This window comes from Gadus macrocephalus, chromosome 16 (assembly GCF_031168955.1).
Source record: "Gadus macrocephalus chromosome 16, ASM3116895v1".
Taxonomy (NCBI): Eukaryota; Metazoa; Chordata; class Actinopteri; order Gadiformes; family Gadidae; genus Gadus; species Gadus macrocephalus.
Genome location: NC_082397.1, coordinates 149241 through 173701, shown reverse-complemented (window position 1 = coordinate 173701; position 24461 = coordinate 149241). Strand labels below are relative to the sequence as shown.

The 24461-nt window shown below is 51.0% G+C and overlaps 1 protein-coding gene across 13 annotated transcripts in view; it reads left to right on the top strand.

Moving 5' to 3' along the window:
* Positions 1-24461, top strand: part of dock10 (dedicator of cytokinesis 10) — an 82673-nt gene that overhangs the window by 25834 nt on the left and 32378 nt on the right. For 3 of the 13 annotated variants that reach the window (XM_060074257.1, XM_060074256.1, XM_060074253.1), the window contains exons 1-20: positions 3459-3998; positions 6516-6635; positions 9602-9691; positions 12189-12271; positions 13007-13079; positions 13297-13419; positions 14942-15076; positions 15862-16048; positions 17542-17627; positions 18055-18138; positions 18265-18417; positions 19259-19519; positions 19901-20023; positions 20254-20336; positions 20987-21109; positions 21218-21297; positions 22086-22273; positions 22470-22535; positions 22718-22810; positions 23183-23306. In XM_060074257.1, coding sequence (XP_059930240.1) covers positions 3693-3998; positions 6516-6635; positions 9602-9691; positions 12189-12271; positions 13007-13079; positions 13297-13419; positions 14942-15076; positions 15862-16048; positions 17542-17627; positions 18055-18138; positions 18265-18417; positions 19259-19519; positions 19901-20023; positions 20254-20336; positions 20987-21109; positions 21218-21297; positions 22086-22273; positions 22470-22535; positions 22718-22810; positions 23183-23306 — 2581 coding nt within the window. In that variant the 5' untranslated portion in view covers positions 3459-3692. Of the gene's footprint in view, positions 1-3456; positions 3999-6515; positions 6636-9601; positions 9692-12188; positions 12272-13006; positions 13080-13296; positions 13420-14941; positions 15077-15861; positions 16049-17541; positions 17628-18054; positions 18139-18264; positions 18418-19258; positions 19520-19900; positions 20024-20253; positions 20337-20986; positions 21110-21217; positions 21298-22085; positions 22274-22469; positions 22536-22717; positions 22811-23182; positions 23307-24461 lie in introns of those variants that run through there. The other 10 variants (XM_060074263.1, XM_060074261.1, XM_060074266.1 and 7 more) reach the window with 5 other exon arrangements.

Here is a 24461-nt window from a genome sequence, read left to right as displayed (position 1 = left end):
CACTCAGCCAGCGGCGCTGGACCCTGAGGTCGGGGCTGGACCCTGAGGTCGGGGCTGGACCCTGAGGTCGGGGCTGGGCCCTGAGGTCGGGGCTGGGCCCTGAGGTCGGGGCTGGACCCTGAGGTCGGGGCTGGACCCTGAGGTCGGGGCTGGACCCTGAGGTCGGGGCTGGACCCTGAGGTCGGGGCTGGACCCTGAGGTCGGGGCTGGGCCCTGAGGTCGGGGCTGGACCCTGAGGTCGGGGCTGGGCCCTGAGGTCGGGGCTGGGCCCTGAGGTCGGGGCTGGGCCCTGAGGTCGGGGCTGGGCCCTGAGGTCGGCGCTGGGCCCTGAGGTCGGGGCTGGGCCCTGAGGTCGGGGCTGGGCCCTGAGGTCGGGGCTGGACCCTGAGGTCGGGGCTGGACCCTGAGGTCGGGGCTGGACCCTGAGGTCGGGGCTGGACCCTGAGGTCGGGGCTGGACCCTGAGGTCGGGGCTGGGCCCTGAGGTCGGGGCTGGGCCCTGAGGTCGGGGCTGGGCCCTGAGGTCGGGGCTGGGCCCTGAGGTCGGGGCTGGGCCCTGAGGTCGGGGCTGGGCCCTGAGGTCGGGGCTGGGCCCTGAGGTCGGCGCTGGGCCCTGAGGTCGGCGCTGGGCCCTGAGGTCGGGGCTGGGCCCTGAGGTCGGGGCTGGGCCCTGAGGTCGGGGCTGGGCCCTGAGGTCGGGGCTGGGCCCTGAGGTCGGGGCTGGGCCCTGAGGTCGGGGCTGGGCCCTGAGGTCGGGGCTGGGCCCTGAGGTCGGGGCTGGGCCCTGAGGTCGGCGCTGGACCCTGAGGTCGGCGCCGGGCGCTGCTGGGCGGCCGCCTGTTGACACTCGGTTTGGACCGGAGCCCCAGAAGGCGTCTGAACCAAAGAGCCAGCAGGCCGGAGCCCCAGGACCAATCAGGAGGTTGTTTATGAAGAATCACGACAGCGCCGTTAGCATAGCTGAGGTTTAGAAACAATGGGGCTCTAATCCATCGTAAACGATGGCCAGACAACAATGTTAGACTCTCCAGAGCTGGAACCCTCCTGTTTTATGCATGCAGTGAATCCCACTGTGATAGCCTCACCACCACATTACTATTATATACGTCTATTGCTATGATTCATATTTGCTGAATAATCACATATTTATGTTTCCACCTCCGAGCTGGGCCCTGGAGGGGCTGTCCCCGTAGCTCTCCGTCCTCACAGTTCATCTCAGTCCATGTGGACAGTTTGGTTAGGAGGTGGGTGACCCAGCAGCAGCTGGTTGGTCCTTTACCTGCTGAGCCCTCTGTTTACGAGGACAACAGCCGAGCACCGCTTCCCCTCAGCGCTGTGAGTGAGGCCAGGGCTGGGAACCACAACCGTGCCTTCTGTCCGCTTCCCCTCAGCGCTGTGAGTGAGGCCAGGGCTGGGAACCACAACCGTGCCTTCTGTCCGCTTCCGTCTCGACGCTGCCTCAGCTGTCTGTCTCTCTCACTCTTTCCATCCCTCTCGCTCTCCCTCTTTCTTTCTTTCTTTTGACCCCTCGCACACTTTCTCCACATTTTGTGTTATTTTTCTTTGAGTTGATCCGATAAGCTTTTAACTCAACACTTGAAGAATACAGATCAGCTGTTGAGGACGAGATGTGTCTGAACATGGAATAGCCTCTCTCTCTGTGTGTTTGTGTCTGTCTGTCTGTCTGTCTGTCTGTCTGTCTGTCTGTCTGTCTGTCTGTCTGTCTGTCTGTCTGTCTGTCTGTCTGTCTGTCTGTTGCTCAGTGATGTTTCAGTGGACAGATCTCAGTGAGCGAGCAGAGAGAGAGAGAGAGAGAGAGAGAGAGAGAGAGAGAGAGAGAGAGAGAGAGAGAGAGAGAGAGAGAGAGAGAGAGAGAGAGAGAGAGAGAGAGAGAGAGAGAGAGAGAGAGAGAGAGAGAGAGAGAGAGAGAGAGAGAGAGAGAGAGAGAGAGAGAGAGAGAGAGAGAGAGATCAATCCTTTTATAGATTGATGGATGCAGTGACCGATGGTCAATGCTAAACAGTTTGTAAACAGTTATGTTTCACTGGTCTAAGCACTGTAAGACTTATTCAATCTGGACGTACGGAGAGCGTCTCTGTTTGTCTAGTCTCTGTTTCTGTCGGTCCACTGCACCTAAAGTCTAATGCTGTTCAAAGTGTTCTTTGCTTTACTGCCGCTGTAGCAGCACAATGTACTGTAGTACATTACCTTATCTATATAATAGATTTAAGCAACAGATCCCGCCAGGCTGTGGTATGTGCTCATTATACCACTGTTAAGGGGCGTTGTCCTGCCCCGACGTGCAGCGGAGGGCCGGCGACCCCCTTCTATTGCTTTTACGGTTACTGTTATGGCGAAACGAAAGTCATAGACACACTACCTTTAAAAAGAAACCAAGAAAGTCAAAGTAGCCGTTTTATTAAAGACTACCAAAAAGTAGTCCCTCCTGGCTGCCTTCAAAATGCACGACGGTCGCTATGCAACACACTTTAGCGTCCCTCCGAGAGAACGGTTGTAACGGTTTCCACTTCAAGGCGCGGAGTGATACTTTCACAAAATGATCGGGCGTCATAGCAGTTATGTATACGCTCATTGTACAACAGTTAGGAACCAATCAGATCGCTGGATTTAGGCCCCCCGTTGTATAAAAGGTATTATACATTACCTTATCTATATAATAGATAAGGTGTAGTACATTACTTTATCTATATAATAGATAAAGTATAATACATTACTTTATCTATGCATAATACTATATATCTATATATTTTTAATAACATTAGCAGTGACAACAACTAAAGCAGCCCGGGTAACAATCAACAGTTAGTTTGTTCCTCTCAAAAGTGATCATTTCCTGCTGTATGTGTACAAAACCATAGAAGTGTGTGTGTGTGTGTGTGTGTGTGTGTGTGTGTGTGTGTGTGTGTGTGTGTGTGTGTGTGTGTGTGTGTGTGTGTGTGTGTGTGTGTGTGTGTGTGTGTGTGTGTGTGTGTGTGTGTGTGTGTGGGAACATCCTGCAGACCTCCTCTTCAACTCCCTTCAGGAGGAGAGCCCCTCAACAAAGCTCCCCTTAAACAGTCTCCCCAAGCAAACAGCTCCTCAGCCCCCCCTCCTGCCCAGCCATCATCACACCTGCACCTACTTCTACTGTAAACCACTGGATCTGAAGCACCAGAATTAAATCCTTATGTTGCACAAGTCTTTTGCCTTGGACGGCAGTATCCTCCAGCCATGAATGTGTGTGGATTGGTATGGGGTGGGGGGTAATGGGTGATTCGTTTTGCGTTTTTATTTTATACCTATTATGTGTCACTTCTTCAACGGTTTGGCACAAAGAGAACCATTGCTTCCTCTCTCCTGTGTGTGTGTGTGTGTGTGTGTGTGTGTGTGTGTGTGTGTGTGTGTGTGTGTGTGTGCACATTCTTCTATCTACCCATCTGTCTGCGTATATAAGTGTTTGTTTGATGTTTGTGTTTGTGTGTAACGGTCATAGGGCGTGTCATAAACCGGTAGAGCAGGTGTAAATCAGAGCGAGAACGTGAGCCCATAAATCGCAGCGTTTGCCAGTTGGGCTCAGTGATACGTTGGCTACTGGTCTAGGGAGTGCATGGAGCACTTAGACACATGCAGGGGTTGGGGTTAGTTGGACTTGTAGATGCACCACACACTTTTTGTAAAAGCGAGTGCGTGTGAATGAATGACGGTTGTGTGATCATGACATCAAAAATCCACTTCCTCCACGCGGTCGAACACAACACACACACCCCCAGAAGCGGGGAGGCTAGTTCTGCTTCTGTGAGTTCAGCTCCGAGCTCAGCAGTCACCTTAAGGCGCGCGGGAGAGGCTGATCTGCAGGGGGGACATGACTCGGTGTACACTCTAGAAGACAGTACTATTGTGCTGCTGGGTTTTGGCATGATGAGCCTCAGGAACAGAATCACCTTCAGGAAGAAGTCCAAGAGCAGGCGGACCAGAGTGGACTTCAACCATCTGAGTGTAGTATGTATCGCTCCTGTCCTCGTCTTCTTCATCAAATACATCTTAGATTTGATGCCTTTTTGTCTGTTTTAATGAAAATGATCATTCCATGAAATGGCTGTAGTTTTAAACTCATTCATCTTCATTCAGATGTTGTATCAAGGAAGTGAAGACCTTTATGGATATTACTATTTCACCTCTTAGGGTAACCCTTCTTGTATTGAGCCAGTGTGAGAACAGCACCAGTGATCGTCTTGTCTTTCCAAACCCCCGTCCAGGGGCCTCAGTGAGGGGGCTGCTCCGTGGTACAGATTGAGGTCATAACCTACCCTGGCCTGTCCCCGGAGAGCGCTGTCAGGCTGCTGTCAGGCTGCTGTCAGGCTGCTGTCAGGCTGCTGGCAGAACCTACTGGATGTGTCAGGCAGCAGTCAGAACCTACTGGATGTGTCAGGCAGTAGTCAGAACCTACTGGATGTGTCAGGCAGTAGTCAGGCCCTACTGGATGTGTCAGGCAGTAGTCAGAACCTACTGGATGTGTCAGGCAGTAGTCAGAACCTACTGGATGTGTCAGGCAGTAGTCAGGCCCTACTGGATGTGTCAGGCAGTAGTCAGGCCCTACTGGATGTGTCAGGCAGTAGTCAGGCCCTACTGGATGTGTCAGGCAGTAGTCAGAACCTACTGGATGTGTCAGGCAGTAGTCAGAACCTACTGGATGTGTCAGGCAGTAGTCAGGCCCTACTGGATGTGTCAGGCAGTAGTCAGGCCCTACTGGATGTGTCAGGCAGTAGTCAGGCCCTACTGGATGTGTCAGGCAGTAGTCAGGCCCTACTGGATGTAACAATGTCCCCCTAGCCACCAGGATTACTCAAAACATATCAGTGACTCAGTAAACCACACTGCAATAGTTTACTGGTCTGACTTTGCTGCAACGGCATTTGCCACGTTGACAGGTTGTTCAATGGAATCACCAGTAATTGGTTGGGCGTTAGATTGATTAAGGATTGATTCATAATCAATTTATTGAACCACTTCTCGCCAAGGGTTTCAGAGTTCTAGTCCCTGTGGAGGTCATGCAAATGTCCGATGCTTTACAACTTAGTTTGTTAATGTTTATCTTGAGCACGTTTCAGGCAGCCCGAGGTCTGTGGGCTCCAACGGTCGAGGAGCAGAGCCTGGCTCATGTGTGTGGCCCTTAGTGGCAGCAGCGTGCAGCTTCCTACTGGCTCCGGCTGCTTCTCAGAAAGCTTTGGTGTGCGACTGCAGGCCTGTGGTGGCAGCAGGGCTCTGGTTTCATGCGTGCGTATGAACAGAATCATTACTTCCTCCCCTTGTCATGACCACAGAGAGTTTCTGCCCCCTGTCTTGAGTTAGTTTCTGTTTCTGACAGAGCTGGTGTTCCATGGCTCATAATCTCTGAGCGTAGTCATTATGGTATTTGTATTTGTTGAGATTTGTTTTAACTCATTTAGTTTCTGCTCATGGTGTGTTGAAGTGCTCCGGTGTATTTCAGATCATCATCTTGGTTTCTCTTCATTGTATTGAAAGCCTGGTTAAGTTTTAATACAATATATTTCATTCAAATATATCTATATATGTGTTAAGATGTGGTTTTATATTTGCCCATATGTCTGACAAAATCTGACTCACTAAGATGATTATCTTCCCCTTTTGACGAAACATGAGGCTTAAATCCAATAATCGTATTTTGCAATACTGCGGTCCTATCTGCAGTTGTTTTTGTGATCTCACAACTCTACACAGGAAGTGCCTTGTTTGGCTGTTTAAGGTGGAACGCAGCGATGTGGTGGCCGATAGCAGCTCCAGTCTGGAGCTCCCAGTGGGCTTTGGAATGGTCTTGAAGTCCTCTCTGTCTAAGTGTCAGTGGTTAGCTGACCTGACTCCACTACCAGCACCACCTTTATTGCCCAGTGTGACGTTACAAGATCAATTCTTTCTGTGCCCTGATGGAACAGCCACACCCATTGATAGCTCTTCAGTGATTTCCTGCTAATGTGATAAAGCATATCACTTCAAAACTCATTGCTGATAAAAAGCCCTTTTCTATTCACTTTAGCAAATAGGATCAATCTTAAAATAAAAATGTATGGTGTGTGAATGTCAGTAAATGCCCTACACTTATTGTTCTTTAGCCTGTGTTAATATGGCGTGAATGTAATGCATCTAAATCCATGGTACCATCCCTATGCAGCCCACCAGCACTATTTAAACTGCGTGTGCGTGTGTGTGTGTTTGGGGGGGGGGGGGGGGGGCAAGACACCTTACCCAAACTCCTCACGACGAGCTGGCTGTCGCCTTGCGTGGTTGACTCCGCTGTTGGTGTGTGAATGTACTGCTGTAAGTTGCTTTGGATAAAAGCGTGTCATAAATGGCCTAAATGTATAACTGTATTTTAAACTGTGTGTGTGTGTGTGTGTGTGTGTGTGTGTGTGTGTGTGTGTGTGTGTGTGTGTGTGTGTGTGTGTGTGTGTGTGTGTGTGTGTGTGTGTGTGTGTGTGTGTGTGTGTGTGTGTTGTACAGCAGGAGAAGCCGAAGCAGATCGATCCCCTGGACTATGAGGCGGTGATCTGTGAGCTGCTGGTCGACCTGCAGGAGGATCCTCTCAGGGATCTACTGCTCTTCCCTGACAACGACTTCTCCGTAAGTGTGTGTGTGTGTGGAAGCAGTACAGAGAGACAGATGCATCAGATCAAAGCCAATACGATACTGTATGTTAGCAACAACCACTTCTCTGATCTACAATCGATGCCCATTGAGATGTGATCAGAAAACCCTGCTGTGCAGAATGAGCGGGTCAGCCCGTGAGAACGCCTCGCTGGTTCTCCAGTGTGTGATACCTTTTCGTTTATCAGTTTGATAAATGTGTGTTTGATGACGCCCTTATTAAACAACAACAAACATGTAAACAGATCTGCCTCCCTTGATGCCCCAGACGTGCCTGATAACTCATCCCATCAGCTCCTTCGGCCTGTACTTGTTCATTAGTGCAGTCGGTGCTCAGCTAACGTCTTCTGCCAGACACACATCCAATACCCATTAAGGAGTAATCTGATAGGCTGGTGTGGGTGGTGGAGGTGGGGGTGGGGGTGGGGATGGTGTATCCATGAGTCTTATGATGAGGGTGTATTCACACCTGCCTTGTGTGGTTCGAGCCAAACCAAAAACATCGCTGGTGCAGACCTTTTGGGCTGGTGTGAATACAAACCATCGAACTCTGGGGCGGACCAAACAGCCGGTCCGAGACCCAGCCGGAGAGGTCTCGGTTCGCTTCCAAACGAACCCTGGTGCGGTTCGCTTTAGCTGTGAAAGCGACCGCGCTCGGTCCAACCCCGTTCTAAAAATAATATGCCTTTTTGGACGCAACAGGCTCCCATTGCTCATTGTTTAGTTATATTGTTTGATTAGCGCGGTAAATTCGAAGATCAATGTGATGTTATCAGACCGGTATCTCGTTATCAGACCCGTTTAAAATGAGTTGTGGCTCAACATGGAGCGCAGAGGAGACGAAATGTCTTTTGGATATTTGGGCAGAGACCAACATATAAAGTATGATGGAGAACAATTCCGATGCATTTAATACATTCAGTACAAGGATGGGGGCGAAGGCATTCGAGCGGTCCGTGGATAGCATAACATCATAAGATGGACGTTGTGCCAAACGCCTCTGATGCTCCAAAAGTAGGCCTACTGCAAATGTTGGTAACTGTATGAAACCAATCAGTATAAGGGTTAGGGTTAGGGTTAGGGTTGGGGTTAGTAGACCTTGGGTTAGGGTTAGGGTTGGGGTTGGGTTAGGGTTAGTAGACCTTGGGTTAGGGTTGGGGTTGGGGTTAGTAGACCTTGGGTTAGGGTTAGGGTTAGTAGACCTTGGGTTAGGGTTGGGGTTGGGGTTAGCAGACCTTGGGTTAGGGTTGGGGTTAGTAGACCTTGGGTTAGGGTTAGGGTTGGGGTTGGTAGACCTTGGGTTAGGGTTAGGGTTGGGGTTAGCAGACCTTGTCTGCCGTTCATCAGTTACCTCCAGGGCGTGTAGCAGACCCTTTTACCCAAAGTGACTCGCAATAAGTGACTTACAATAAGAACATTAGTCAGAAGAAGAGAAACAACACCATATGGCTGTCGGCACAGTGAGGACGTTCATAGAACCACAGTGAGGACGTTCATAGAACCACAGTGAGGACGTTCATAGAACCACAGTGAGGACGTTCATAGAACCACAGTGAGGACGTTCATAGAACCACAGTGAGGACGTTCATAGAACCACAGTGAGGACGTTCATAGAACCACAGTGAGGACGTTCATAGAACCACAGTGAGGACGTTCATAGAACCACAGTGAGGACGTTCATAGAACCACAGTGAGGACGTTCATAGAACCACAGTGAGGACGTTCATAGAACCACAGTGAGGACGTTCATAGAACCACAGTGAGGACGTTCATAGAACCACAGTGAGGACGTTCATAGAACCACAGTGAGGACGTTCATAGAACCACAGTGAGGACGTTCATAGAACCACAGTGAGGACGTTCATAGAACCACAGTGAGGACGTTCATAGAACCACAGTGAGGACGTTCATAGAACCACAGTGAGGACGTTCATAGAACCACAGTGAGGACGTTCATAGAACCACAGTGAGGACGTTCATAGAACCACAGTGAGGACGTTCATAGAACCACTGTGAGGACGTTCATAGAACCACAGTGAGGACGTTCATAGAACCACAGTGAGGACGTTCATAGAACCACAGTGAGGACGTTCATAGAACCACAGTGAGGACGTTCATAGAACCACAGTGAGGACGTTCATAGAACCACAGTGAGGACGTTCATAGAACCACAGTGAGGACGTTCATAGAACCACAGTGAGGACGTTCATAGAACCACAGTGAGGACGTTCATAGAACCACAGTGAGGACGTTCATAGAACCACAGTGAGGACGTTCATAGAACCACAGTGAGGACGTTCATAGAACCACAGTGAGGACGTTCATAGAACCACAGTGAGGACGTTCATAGAACCACAGTGAGGACGTTCATAGAACCACAGTGAGGACGTTCATAGAACCACAGTGAGGACGTTCATAGAACCACAGTGAGGACGTTCATAGTGAGGACGTTCACTGTGGTTAACCCACTAGGTTAACCCATCCTCGTATACAACAAAGACCGCTAGGTAAGACGCTACACAATGCTAAGTACTGTTTACATGTGCAAGGACGTACAACGTAGAGTAACTGTGTAGCACACACACTGTAGTGAGGGGTTGGGGTAAGTGATGGGGTTGTTTCTTTTCTGTACGGATGGATCCTACACACTCTCCATCATGGTCCTGTTAGAATGTGCGATGTTCGTTCACAGTACGCAGCTCAGATTGACCGACAACATTTAGATGAATAGTTCTTTATTTACTAGGATTGGGGTGTGCATGCTTATTTAAAGAGGACGTTTTGGTCTGAATATGTTGTTCTTCACACCCATCTGAAGCAAATGAGATGCAGAAACTAATCAACCAAATATTAAACATAGACGTCAATAATTGAAACTTAAAATAACTTGTCCAACATGGGAGGCTGCAGTTAAGGCCGTCTCTCCCCCCTCTACCCCCCAGGTCTCCACGGTCCCCCAGGAGAGGCGCAGCCTGCACTCCACGGTGCCCGATGGAGCGGAGGGCCTGGCCGAGTGTCTGCTGGTCAGACAGGTAACCCCCCCCCCGTTTGGTCCCCCTGAGCAGGACGCTGGGGAAGCACCAGCTGTGGGTTCAACTGTCAGTCTGTTGCGGTGTGTGTGTGTGTGTGTGTGTGTGTGTGTGTGTGTGTGTGTGTGTGTGTGTGTGTGTGTGTGTGTGTGTGTGTGTGTGTGTGTGTGTGTGTGTGTGTGTGTGTGTGTGTGTGTGTGTGTGGGCTGATTTGTCATCTATTTTGGGCCGTGTTCATCTTCTAGTTTCAGGTTCCTCTTCCTAAAGCAGACATGTGTCTACAAAGCCTGCATTATGTTTTCACTGGCTCTCTCAGCACGTATACCAGGGGTCTTCAATTAAAATTGAACAAGGTCCAGTTACTAAAAATTCCTTCCAAGAAAGGTCCGAACCTACCACGTCCCAATAGCCTTCTTTTGTCAAATACAATCAACACGGCATATTACCGTATAATTTCAGATGTATTTATTTTCAATTTCCAAATAGCTTACTTTTAACCATGAAAAACTAGTAAGACAAAGAAACGCGTATTAACATTTCAAGTAAGCAAAAGAGGTACATTAGGCCTGCAATTCAAGTAAACATAAAAAGTGCACAAGGCCTACATGTGAAGTAAGCAGAACAGGAACACTAGGCCTACACTTCAAATAAACACAAAGTGCATTAGGCCTATTTCAAGCAAGCAAAACAGGTACACCAGGCCTACATTTCAAATAAACACAAAAAGAGCATTAGGCCTTCATTTCAAGTAAGCAAAACAGTGTCTCAAGTGGTGTCAGACCCAACAGGTCCTCACATGTCTCTTTCTTGTCTTGATGAAACAACGCACATAAACCAAAAGCTGGGCATTATCCGTTACATCTGAAGACTCACTGGCTAAGGATGGGGCACTCTGAGCAGCCGCATGAAGCTGTGACAGTGCGTCATCTGATAACATTTCGGATTTCCTGGTTGTCGTTGCAGCTCACATTGGGATTTGCTTTATTTTTTCACACAATTCATCCCTTTGTTTACCTTCAAGTAACGTCTCGGCAGCGGCGTTCAAGCACTCATTCACAACAGTCGTGTCACTGATTTTTTTTTTATGTTGCCCCAAAATCCATGCAATCTTAAGTGAGCATTCATTTGCACGTTGCTGGCCTGTAAATGAGTGTGTGAAGACACGCGTAGAACTCTCATACTGAGCTCTCAGCTCGGATATTTTCCACGCTCTTACTTCTGACTTCTGGGGATACTTTTCCTCGAAGGATCTGTGTTTGGATTCATAATGCTGCTTACTATTCCCGCTTTTTATCAGCGCCACGGTTTCAACACAAAAGACACAACAAAGGTTTTGTACTGCCTTGCGGGAGAATGAACAAGTATTGGTCAGTCCATTCATCTTTAAAATGTCTGTTTTCGGGGTCAACTTTCCTTATTTTTTCGAGCAAGCCATTTTCTCATTCCAAATCGTCTTCCGATAAACAAAAAATTTGATTGGTTATTTTCTGAGTGACGCTATTACGCACATGCCGTGACAGACGGAGGGAGGGGGGGAGTTCGGAGAGTGCATGATCTTCGCTCTGTGAAGATCATTGCTTTTTGCTGTTTTTATGCTGCACTACAGACTATTCTGCCTTTCAATTTGTATTTCAGTGAGAAATGATTTCACTAACATGATCATGCTTTGTATAGTGAAATCAAAAAAAATTGATTATTATTATTGTTATTTTTTCTTTATTATTATTTTTAATTGGTCATGGGTCCGGATAGGACCGTCACTTGGTCCGGACCCGGACCGCGGTCCACCGTTTGGAGATGCCTGACGTATACCATTAATAACATGCTTGATAACAAGCCTGAACTGTCATTTCTGACATGCTAACTGGTAGGAATCGAGTTGTAATGAATGACCAAGCCCAATACTGAATGACTTCTGCAATAAGAATCCAACAAGCACTCATTATACATCCTTTCCTTTGTTCAGGAGGGTGAATATGCTCTCGGACCAGTAGATGCAAAACATGTTGCTATGGTCAAAGTTTTTACAGCTGAGGGCCAATTTAGGAACCCAGAATTTGACTGAGGGCGCCAAAGGACTTTTTTTTTGGCGGGAAACGCCGTCAACATCCCAGTGGTCTAAATCACGAAACTGAGGTTCAATCCTTTCAAAGTAATGTACAGTCGGATTAAAACTAACAAATGTAACAGGATTTAATTGAAAGCTAGAGAGAGTCGACTTTTCCCTTTATATTTATTTATTTTTGTTTAAATTAATATTGATATAATAATAAAAATAAAAAAAAAATAAAAAAATTGTATGTCATTGCGGGCAGCCAGGAATGTTTCTGCAGGACGCCATTGGCCCGCGGGCCGCACTTTGAGAACCAATGGTCTAAGCCATAATACGGCCATAAGGCAGTATGAACTGGTTCTGCCCACCGTATGAATAATGAATCAGCCTTCCTCCATCTTCCTCCCCCCTTCCTCCCCCCCTTCTCCCCCCTTTCCTCCCCCTCAGGCCTGCAAGTACTACAACTCTGAGCTCAACGTCGTCCAGTTTAAGTATGACGACTACGCCGGAGACTACCGCCTGTTGCCCAGGTAACGGCCTACAGGAAGTAGGAGCAGCGCCAGGTGAAGCGTGTTGTTCTTCTCCCGTTGTCGGCGACAGACCCTGGGCCCAGTGCTCCCACTCACACAGAGACGGCGCCCAGTGAAACCAGTGGTGGTGGCGGCCTTTTAGAGACCCACCACAACCTATTGTTGGCAGTAGAATAGACACACGCACACACACACACACACACACACACACACACACACACACACACACACACACACACACACACACACACACACACACACACACACACACACACACACACACACACACACACACACACACACACACACACACAAATACAGATGCACATAGACACTCGGATACACACAGCCAACTTACACACACACACACACACACACACAACAGCCAAGAATATGCATTTGTACCACACTTAATATTATTAACTGCATGGGAGCCATCCTTACTGGAAGCTCTCTCATTGGTTCATCCTTACTGGAGCCTCTCTCATTGGTCCATCCTTACTCGAGCCTCTCTCATTGGTCCATCCTTACTGGAAGCGCTCTCATTGGTTCATCCTTACTGGAGCCTCTCTCATTGGTTCATCCTTACTGGAGCCTCTCTCATTGGTCCATCCTTACTGGAGCCTCTCTCATTGGTCCATCCTTACTGGAGCCTCTCTCATTGGTCCATCCTTACTGGAGCCTCTCTCATTGGTCCATCCTTACTGGAGCCTCTCTCATTGGTCCATCCTTTAGGAAACTGTACAAAGCAGAGAAGCTGCCCTCGCATTCCTTTGAGATCGACCATGAAGACATTGATAAGGATGAGGTGAGTGACACCTGTCAGTCAGACACACATTCTGATTGCTCTCGCTGTCCTTTATAACTCCGCTCTATTGGCTAATGCCAAAGAGAGCTCATTCCAGCTTTCATACCGGAGTGACCTGGATGGAGCAGAGCAGCGTTGAACCCCAGCTCAGCTCCACGCTGGTCGTCTCCCACTGCCTGCTCCCTGACGGTGCTTCTGTGTGTCTTCTTTGGCGCAGGACACCACCTCCCTGTCGTCCTCTAAAGGAGGGGGGGGTGGAGGAGGGATCGGGGTGTTCCGCTCAGGATGGCTCTACAAAGGAAACTTCAACAGCACGGTCAACAACAGCATCACTGTCCGGGTAAGACCCCAGGGCTGAGGCCTCTTACCTATCACCTATCACCTCTTACCTACCACCTATCACCTCTTACCTACCACCTATCACCTCTTACCTATCACCTATCACCTCCTACCTATCACCTACCACCTCTTACCTACCACCTCTTACCTATCACCTCTTACCTATCTCCTACCACCTCTTACCTATCACCTCTTACCTACCACCTATCACCTCTTACCTACCACCTATCACCTCTTACCTATCACCTCTTACCTACCACCTATCACCTCTTACCTACCACCTATCACCTCTTACCTACCACCTATCACCTCTTACCTATCTCCTACCACCTCCTACCTACCACCTATCACCTCTTACCTACCACCTATCACCTCTTACCTATCTCCTAATCACCTCTTACCTATCTCCTATCACCTCTTACCTACCACCTATCACCTCTTACCTACCACCTATCACCTCTTACCTACCACCTATCACCTCTACACTCTAATGCCGCTTTTCCACCGCACATGTAGCTCGACTCGACACGACACGACTCGACACGGTAGCAACACGGGTGCTTTTCCACCGCAAATAGTACCTCCTGGACGTGGGCGGGGTCGGCTGCGCGAAAGGGCCGTGACGCATTTGTGTACGCGACGCAAACAACACATACGCAACCCACACATGGACAGAACCCACATAACAACAATGGAGGACATCGATCACATTACTATTATTAGCCGGCATGTTGAAGAAGTTGGAGAAGTGGAACATGTTGGCTGCGGCGCTGCTATGGATGTTACCAGCATGGTTGCCATGTCGCTCTCGTGACTTCGTCACACTCTCTGGCCAATCAGTCGCCGGCCGTCTGCCGACGTCACCTTTTAGCATCGGCTCAGCTCGCTTGGTACCTAGAGCGAGTAGGTACTAGAAAAAGCAGCCACTTCAGGTACCAGATACCATGGTACCGCGGTGGAAACGCAAAAAATGCGAGCTGAGTCGAGTCGTGTCGAGTCGTGTCGAGCTGGTACCATGCAGTGGAAAAGCGGCATAACTCTACACATTCTAAACCAGTGAAACTACGAACCAGTGTAACTCTACACATTCTAAACCAGTGAAACTACGAACCAGTGTAACTCTACACATTCTAAACCAGTGAAACTATGAACCAGTGTAACTCTGCACATTCTAAACCAGTGAAACTGCAAACCAGTGTAACTCTACACATTCTAAACAAGTGAATCTACGAACAGGTGTAACTCTACACATTCTAAACCAGTGAAACTACGAACCGATGCAACTCTACACATTCTAAACCAGTGAAACTACAAACTAGTATAACTCTACACATTCTAAAACAGTTAAACTACAAACCAGTGCAACATTACACATTCTGAACCGGTTTAACTACACATTGTAAACCAGTATAACTCTGCACATTGTAAACCAGTATAACTCTGCACATTGCAAACCAGTATAACTCTGCACATTGCAAACCAGTATAACTCTGCACATTGTAAACTGGTGTATTTCTGTGCAGTCGTTCAAGAGGCGTTACTTCCAGCTGACCCAGCTGACTGACAGCTCCTACATCATGAACTTCTACAAAGACGAGAAGATCTCCAAAGAGCCCAAAGGATGCATCTTCCTGGATTCATGCACTGGTGTGGTGCAGGTGGGGTCAACACACACACGCACGTGCACACGAACACACACGCCTGAATACAAACACACAAACACAGATCAAGATAACAGACAGACTAGAAGACGTTTTGTGAAACATTGTTTAGACAGATGCCATGACAGCATTCATCTGTTGTTCCCTCAGGTCATGTGATCTGATCTCACTGTTACACTGACGTCTAACCTCAGCTAAACCTCATCGCAATAATGTCTTCCATTGTCCATCCGTCGGTCTGTGATTCTGTATGTGTATCCCTCCTCCTCCTCCTCCCACTCCCCCTGCTTCTCCTCCTCCTCCTCCTCCTCCTCCTCCTCCTCCCGGCCACCCTGCTTCTCCTCCTCCTCCTCTTCCTCCTCGTTCTCCTCTTCCTCTTCCTCCTCCTCTTCCTCCTCCTCTTCCTCTTCCTCCTCCTCCTCCTCCTCCTCCTCCTCCTCTTTCTCCTCCTCCTCCCGGCCACCCTGCTTCTCCTCCTCCTCCTCCTCTTCCTCCTCCTCCTCCTCTTCCTCCTCGTTCTCTTCCTCCTCCTCCTCTTCCTCCTCCTCCTCCTCTTCCTCCTCCTCCTCCTCTTCCTCCCTCTCCTCCTCCTCCTCTTCCTCCTCTTCCTCTTCCTCCTCCTCCTCTTCCTCTTCTTCTTCCTCCTCCTCTTCCTCATCCTCTTCCTCCTCCTCCTCTTCCTGCTCCTCCTCCTCCTCGTCCTCTTCCTCCTCTTCCTCTTCCTCCTCCTCTTCCTCTTCCTCTTCCTCCTCCTCCTCCTCCTCCTTTTCCTGCTTCTCCAGAACAACCGTCTGAGGAAGCACGCCTTTGAGCTGAAGATGAACGAGGTGACGTATTTTGTCCTGGCGGCGGAGAGCGAGCAGGATATGGAGGACTGGATCAGCACGCTGGCCCGCATCCTGCAGATCACCCCCCACGACGGGCCCACGCCCGACCGCAAGAGCCAGGACCTCACGGACCACCGGCAGGGTAGGCCCCGGACCTCCTGCGGTGAACTGACCCAGACGGGGGGGCGGACCATAGACGAGGTTTATGGGGTAACCAAAGGGCAGTCTGTGACTATGGGACGGGCCAGGTGAGGACACCCTGGCTCCGGTCTAATGCAGAACCGTACGGTGACTCGATTAACGTTCTGTTGGTAGCGAGCTTTAGCCAGAACACATCCTCCCCCAGTACTGACGAAAGCCCCAGCTGAGCAGCTTGTAGTAAAAAGAGTAAGAATAAACGTGTTGCTGGAGCCTTCTGCGGTGTTACTGCAGCACAGAAACACACCTGTTGGGACACACCTGGTGGCACACCTGGTGACACACCCCTGGTGACACACACCTGGTGGGACACACCTGGTGACACACACCTGGTGGGACACACCTGGTGACACACACCTGGTGGGACACACCTGGTGACACACCTGGTGGGACACACCTGGTGACACACACCTGGTGGGACACCTGGTGGCACACCTGGTGACACACCCCTTGTAACACACCTGGTGTGACACACCTGGTGGGACACACCTGGTGGGACACACCTGGTGACACACGCCTGGTGGGACACGCCTGGTGGGACACGCCTGGTGGGACACGCCTGGTGGGACACACCTGGTGACGCACACCTGGTGACGCACACCTGGTGACACACACCTGGTGGGACACGCCTGGTGGGACACACCTGGTGACACACACCTGGTGGGACACACCTGGTGGGACACACCTGGTGGGACACACCTGGTGACACACACCTGGTGACACACACCTGGTGACACACACCTGGTGGGACACAGGGCCAGGGCAGGAGGCCCGTCAGTGGGGACCTTACTCTAATGATCCGTCTAGGAGTAGAGCAGCTCATTGGCCACGGGACGGTCCTGACAGGACGGGTGTTAACGGCTGTGGGGGGGCCGTGATTTACCGCCACTGCTCGGCGGAAACGATCAATACTTCCTTTCAGGTCAAGTTCATTTGATTAGCCCCTCGCTCCCTGTCCGGTCCGGGCTACACCCCCCCCCCCCCCTCCAGACGGCCCTGCAGACCGGGAGGGGAACACAGGCCTCATAGAGAGCGATGGAAGACCGCTGATTATTTATCTTCTCTCTCTCTTTCTCTCTCTCTCTCTTTCTCTCTCGCTCTGTCTCTCTGTCTCTCTGTCTCTCTGTCTCTCTGTCTCTCTGTCTCTCTGTCTCTCTCTCTCTTTCTCTCTTTCTCTCTTTCTCTCTTTCTCTCTTTCTCTCTGTCTCCCTGTCTCCCTCCCTGTCTCCCTCCCCTTCTCCCTCTCTCTCTCTCTCTCTCTCCCTCTCCCTCTCCCTCTCCCTCTCCCTCTCTCCCTCTCTGTCTCTCTCTGTCTCTGTCTCTGTCCCTCTCCCTCTCTCTCTCTCTCTCTCTCTCTCTCTCTCTCTCTCTCTCTCTCTCTCTCTCCCTGTCTCTGTCTCTGTCTCTCTCTCTCTCTCTCTCTCTCTCTCTCTCCAGATGTCTTCGACATGTCTCTGTCCAATGGCATCCTGCCTGAGAGCGAGGAGACGGCTGAAAATGGGATTAACCCGGAGCTGGCCAAGGTGGGTGTCCCCCCACCCCCTAGACCACTAACCCTGCCCCCCCTCCCCCTCTGGGCCCTTCCCTGGACCCCTTCTGTGCCCTTTCCGTCTTACTAACCTCCACCCTCTGTCGGACTAACCCCCCCTCCCCCCCCTATGCCCTGTCTGCCTGACCCCCCCCCGTGCTCTGTCTGCCTGACCCCCCCCCGTGCTCTGTCTGTCTCCCCCCCCCTGTACCCTGTCTGTCTGACACCCCCCTGTGCCCTGTCTGTCTCCCCCCCCTGTGCCCTGTCTGTCTGACCCCCCCCGTGCTCTGTCTGCCTGACCCCCCCCGTGCTCTGTCTGTCTCCCCCCCCCCTGTACCCTGTCTGTCTGACACCCCCCTGTGCCCTGTCTGTCTCCCCCCCCTGTGCCCTGTCTGTCTGACCCCCCCCCCCCCCTCTTGCAGTACATCTCAGAGACGGAGGAGGCGGTCCGCTCGGCCCGCCGGGAGGAGAGGCTCAACCTGTTCTCCCTCGACACGGACACACCCGTACGTACTGTCTGTCTGTCTGTCTGTCTGTCTGTCTGTCTGTCTGTCTTCATATACTACACAGTTTGGCCCATGACTGTAAAATAAATGTGTGTGTGTGTGTGTGTGTGTGTGGTGTGGTCCCAGGTCCTGCGGAGCCCCCAGGCAGCGGGGGGGGAGGCGGGCTCAGCGCGCCCTCTGGAGGAGCGTCTGGGCCGGAGGCTGATGCTGAACTGCCGGTCCCTCGGCCTCACGCTGCAGGGCTGCCTCAACGAGGCCGAGGCCGGGGCCATGACCAACGTGAGGCGGGGGGCGGGGAACCTCGAGTTAATCACATGCATGACCTTACTGCAACTGACCTCTCTCACTGTGAGTGACCCGTCTCCCTGACTGACCCGTCTCCCTGACCGACCTGTCTCACTGTGACCCGTCTCCCTGACCGACCTGTCTCACTGTGACCCGTCTCCCTGACTGACCCGTCTCACTGTGACCCTTCTCACTGTGAGTGACCCGTCTCCCTGACCGACCTGTCTCACTGTGACCCGTCTCCCTGACTGACCTGTCTCACTGTGACCCGTCTCCCTGACCGACCTGTCTCACTGTGACCCGTCTCCTTGACTGACCTGTCTCACTGTGACCCGTCTCACTGAGTGACCTGTCTCCCTGACCGACCTGTCTCACTGTGACCCGTCTCCCTGACCGACCTGTCTCACTGTGACCCGTCTCCCTGACTGACCTGTCTCACTGTGACCCGTCTCACTGAGTGACCCGTCTCCCTGACCAACCTGTCTCACTGTGACCCGTCTCCCTGACCGACCTGTCTCACTGTGACCTGTCTACCTGACCGACCTGTCTCACTGAGTGACCCGTCTCCCTGACCGACCTGTCTCACTGTGACCCGTCTCCCTGACTAACCTGTCTCACTGTGACCCTTCTCACTGTGAGTGACCCGTCTCCCTGACGGACCTGTCTCACTGTGACCCATCTCCCTGACCGACCTGTCTCACTGTGACCCGTCTCCCTGACTGACCTGTCTCACTGTGACCTGTCTCCCTGACTGCCCTGTCTCACTGTGACCCGTCTCCCTGACTGACCTGTCTCACTGTGACCCGTCTCCCTGACCGACCTGTCTCACTCTCAGATCGAGCCGTTCTTTGTGACCCTGGCCCTGCTGGACGTGCGCGAGGGCCGCAAGATGTCCGCTGACTTCCACGTGGACCTGAACCACGAGACGGTGCGGCAGATGCTGGGGCCGGGAGCCGGCGGCGGCGGGGTCTGTAGCAACGGCACCGGGAGCCCCGTGACCCCCCGGGGCCCGGAGACCGCCCCCCCTGCTGAGAGCAGGTCAGGGGACTGTGAGCTGAGCCCGGACCTGGAACAGTGGCTGTGCTACCCCACTCAGGTGACCCGCCGGCCGGGGGACCGCAGCGGTCATACTGTCCTAACCCTTCATTAGTTACACCTTTAGTTGTTCTCTGTCACACACTGCTGTGGTTCTACACTGCTGTGGTTCTACACTGCTGTGGTTCTACACTGCTGTGGTTCTACACTGCTGTGGTTCTACACTGCTGTGGTTCTACACTGCTGTGGTTCTACACTGCGCTCACTGTGATTCCTGCTGTGATTCCTGCTGTGATTCCTGCTGTGATTCCTGCTGTGATTCCTGCTGTGATTCCTGCTGTGATTCCGGCTGTGATTCCTGCTGTGATTCCTGCTGTGATTCCGGCTGTGATTCCTGCTGTGTTGAACCTGTTCTGATGTCCTGTGATGGTGCTCTTTGCAGGCCATTTTCTCGGTGACGAACCCGCACACGGACATTGTGATCTTAGCCCGGGTGGAGAAAGTGCTTATGGGAAACATAGCCTGTAGCGCTGAGCCGTACATCAAGAACACAGACTCCAGTAAGGTCAGAAAACGCTTTTAATTACTTATTGTCCTCTTTTGTATTTATAGTGTACCGTATCCATAATGATTTTTTTTATGGCTATTGGTTGATATAGGCTATAATCATGTGTTGTATTTCAAATATCAGGGTTAGTTATGCAAATAATATTAGATCTGACAGTTTTGTAAGATTGATTTCCCTGTTTTGGGTTTTTCCCCCATTGTAACGGAGTGTCTGTTTTTCATGTTCAGACCGTTCAGAAGATGTTGAAGTCCAACAAACAGTTCTGCAGTAAACTTGGGAAGTACCGAATGCCCTTCGCCTGGTGCATCAGGTCAGTGGAACACACCTCTTCTTTAATACACTGTTGGACATTAATACGATGTAACTTGAATACACCTCTCCTTTAATACACTGTTGGTCATTGATACGATGTAACATGAATACACCTCTCCTTTAATACACTGTTATTAATATGATGTAACATGAATACACCTCTCCTTTAATACACTGTTGGACATTAATACGATGTAACATGAATACACCTCTCCTTTAATACACTGTTGGACATTAATACGATGTAACATGAATACACCTCTCCTTTAATACACTGTTGGACATTTATACGATGTAACATGAATACTCCTCTCCTTTAATATACTGTTGGACATTAATACGATGTAACATGAATACACCTCTCCTTTAATGCACTGTTATTAATATGCTGCCTGTCTGTGGGGACAGGTCTGTTAATCTGATGTAATCTGGGTGCGGGCACAGGTCTGTTAATCTGATGTAATCTGGGTGGGGACAGGTCTGTTAATCTGATGTAATCTGGGTGGGGACAGGTCTGTTAATCTGATGCAATCTGGGTGGGGACAGGTCTGTTAATCTGATGTAATCTGGGTGGGGACAGGTCTGTTAATCTGATGTAATCTGGGTGGGGACAGGTCTGTTAATCTGATGTAATCTGGGTGGGGACAGGTCTGTGTTTAAGGACAATCAGGGGACGCTGGACAGGGAGTCGCGCTTCTCGCCGCTCTTCAAGCAGGAGAGCAACAAGATCTCCACCGAGGACCTCATCAAGATGGTCTCAGAGTACAGGAAGTAAGACCCCCTCCTCCTCCCCCTCCTCCTCCTCCTCCTCCTCCTGTTGTTAAAATCGTCTTGATGTCTGCCCTCTGGTTTCTGATCGTGTGATTGTTGCCCGGGCAGAGCCGAGAAGACCAGCAAGCTGCAGACCATCCCAGGGAACCTGGACATCAACGTGGACTACGTTCCTCTGGAGCATCCCAGTGTGTTGAAGCTCCACCTCTCCACTTCTCTCCTCCTCTCTCCTCTCTCTCCTCTCTCCTCTCTCCTCTCTCCTCTCCTCTCTGCTCTCTCTCTCTCTCTCTCCTCTCTCCTCCTCTCTCTCCTCCTCTTCTCCTCCTCTCTCTCTCTCCTCTCTCCTCCTCTCTCTCCTCTCTCCTCCTCTCTGCTCTCTCTCTCTCTCTCCTCTCTCTCTCCTCCTCTCTCTCCTCCTCTTCTCCTCCTCTCTCTCCTCCTCTTCTCCTCTCTCTCTCCTCCTCTCTCTCTCTCTCTCTCCTCTCTCCTCCTCTCTCTCCTCTCTCCTCCTCTCTGCTCTCTCTCTCTCCTCTCTCTCTCCTCCTCTCTCTCCTCCTCTTCTCCTCCTCTCTCTCCTCCTCTTCTCCTCTCTCTCTCCTCCTCTCTCTCTCTCTCCTCCTCTCTCTCCTCCTCTTCTCCTCCTCTCTCTCCTCCTCTTCTCCTCTCTCTCTCCTCCTCTCTCTCTCTCTCCTCTCTCCTCCTCTCTCTCCTCTCTCCTCCTCTCTGCTCTCTCTCTCTCCTCTCTCTCTCCTCCTCTCTCTCCTCCTCTTCTCCTCCTCTCTCTCCTCCTCTTCTCCTCTCTCTCTCCTCCTCTCTCTCTCTCTGTCTCTCTATCTCTCCTCCTCTTCTCCTCTCTCCTCCTCGCCTCCCCTCTCCTCCTCTCTCCTCTCTGACCCTCTGCTGGCCGTCCATTGGCTCTCCTCGCTCCAACCATTCCTATTAAACTAAATCTCCACCCTTCTCCACCTCCACCCAGACTGCGTCACCTCCTCCTACGTGCCGGTGAAGCCCTTCGAGGACCTGGAGCGACACCCACCCACGGTGGAGGTGGAGGAGTTTGTCCAGGACACCACCAAGTTCACCCAGCCGTACCGTGTGTACAAGAACCACATCTACGTTTACCCCAAACATCTGAAGTACGACAGCCAGAAGAGCTTCGCTAAGGTAGGCCACAGCAGAGCCCACAGCAGCGAGGCTCCGCCCACCCTTCACCAAGCCCAGCCCCTCTCACCTAGGGCCCTCCAGAAATGGAACTGTGTGATGTTTCAGCTGCCGTCCTGATTGACTGCTGGGTCAGCCCCGGCTGGCTCTGAGCTCGCTCTCCCATTCCTCTGTGTAACAGGGCGCTCTTTGTTCGCAGGCCCGTAACCTCGCCGTGTACGTGGAGTTTCGGAGCTCGGATGAGGAAGTGGCCAAATCTCTAAAGGTTCACTTCCTGTCTCAGTTATGCCTCATTTTGCATCTCAATTGTAGATGTATGAAAAGCAGATTTGCCTTGCCTGTTGCACTCTATTCACATCTCTTTTAAAGCAATTTTTATTATTTTGTGTCCTGAGGGTAAATGTTCAAGTGAGCCAATTTCCTCTTGCTTGTGTCCTCCTCTTCCAGTGCATCTACGGCAAGCCAGGAGGCCCCCTCTTCACCACCTCCGCCTCCTCCACCGTCCTCCATCACTGCCAAAACCCCGACTTCTATGACGAGGCAAGGACAGGCTGCCCATCAATCTGTCTGTCCATCTGAATGTCTGTCAGTCTGTCAGTAGCTCTGACATCTGTCTGTCTGACATCTGGCCTATGTGGGTGTGTGTCTGTCTGGCATATGGCGCATGTGTGCATATGTCTGTCTGTCATGCTCTATCAGTTTATCTGACGTCTGTTCCTTGCTGTCTGTCTGTCTGACGTCCGTCTGTCTGTCTAACGTCTGTCTGGCCCTTGTCTGTCTGTCTATCTGTCTGTCTGTCTGTCTGTCTGTCTGACGTCCTGCCCTTGTCTGTCTGTCTGTCCGTCTGTCTGACATCTGTCTGACTGTCTGTCTGACTGTCTGTCTGTCTGACGTCTGGCCGTGTGTCTGCAGGTGAAGCTGGAGCTTCCCATCCAGCTCCATGAGAAGCACCACCTCCTCTTCTCCTTCTACCACGTCACCTGTGACATCAACGCCAAGACCAACGTGAAGAGGAAAGAAGCCCTGGAGACCCCCGGTGAGGGGGTGGTCTCATGAACGTTATCATGGTGCTGGACCAGTCCATCATGGTGCTAGACCAGTTCATCATGGTGCTGGACCAGTCCATCACGGTGCTAGACCAGTTCATCATGGCAGTACATCATGGTGCTGGACCAGTTCATCATGGTGCTAGACCAGTTCATCATGGCAGTACATCATGGTGCTGGACCAGTCCATCATGGTGCTAGACCAGTACATCATGGTGCTAGACCAGTTCATCATGGTGCTGGACCAGTCCATCATGGTGCTAGACCAGTTCATCATGGCAGTACATCATGGTGCTGGACCAGTCCATCATGGTGCTAGACCAGTACATCATGGTGCTAGACCAGTTCATCATGGTGCTGGACCAGTCCATCACGGTGCTAGACCAGTCCATCATGGTGCTGGACCAGTCCATCATGGTGCTAGACCAGTTCATCATGGTGCTGGACCAGTCCATCACGGTGCTAGACCAGTCCATCATGGTGCTGGACCAGTCCATCATGGTGCTAGACCAGTACATCATGGTGCTAGACCAGTACATCATGGTGCTAGACCAGTTCATCATGGTGCTAGACCAGTTCATCATGGTGCTAGACCAGTTCATCATAGCAGTACATCATGGTGATAGACCAGTTCATCATGGTGCTGGACCAGTACATCATGGTGCTAGACCAGTTCATCATGGTGCTAGACCAGTACATCATAGCAGTACATCATGGTGCTAGACCAGTACATCATGGTGCTAGACCAGTACATCATAGCAGTACATCATGGTGCTAGACCAGTTCATCATGGTGCTAGACCAGTACATCATAGCAGTTCATCATGGTGCTAGACCAGTTCATCATGGTGCTAGACCAGTTCATCATAGCAGTACATCATGGTGCTAGACCAGTTCATCATGGTGCTAGACCAGTTCATCATGGTGCTAGACCAGTACATCATGGTGCTAGACCAGTTCATCATGGTGCTAGACCAGTCCATCATGGTGCTAGACCAGTTCATCATAGCAGTACATCATGGTGCTAGACCAGTTCATCATGGTGCTAGACCAGTTCATCATGGTGCTAGACCAGTTCATCATAGCAGTTCATCATGGTGCTAGACCAGTTCATCATAGCAGTTCATCATGGTTCTAGACCAGTTC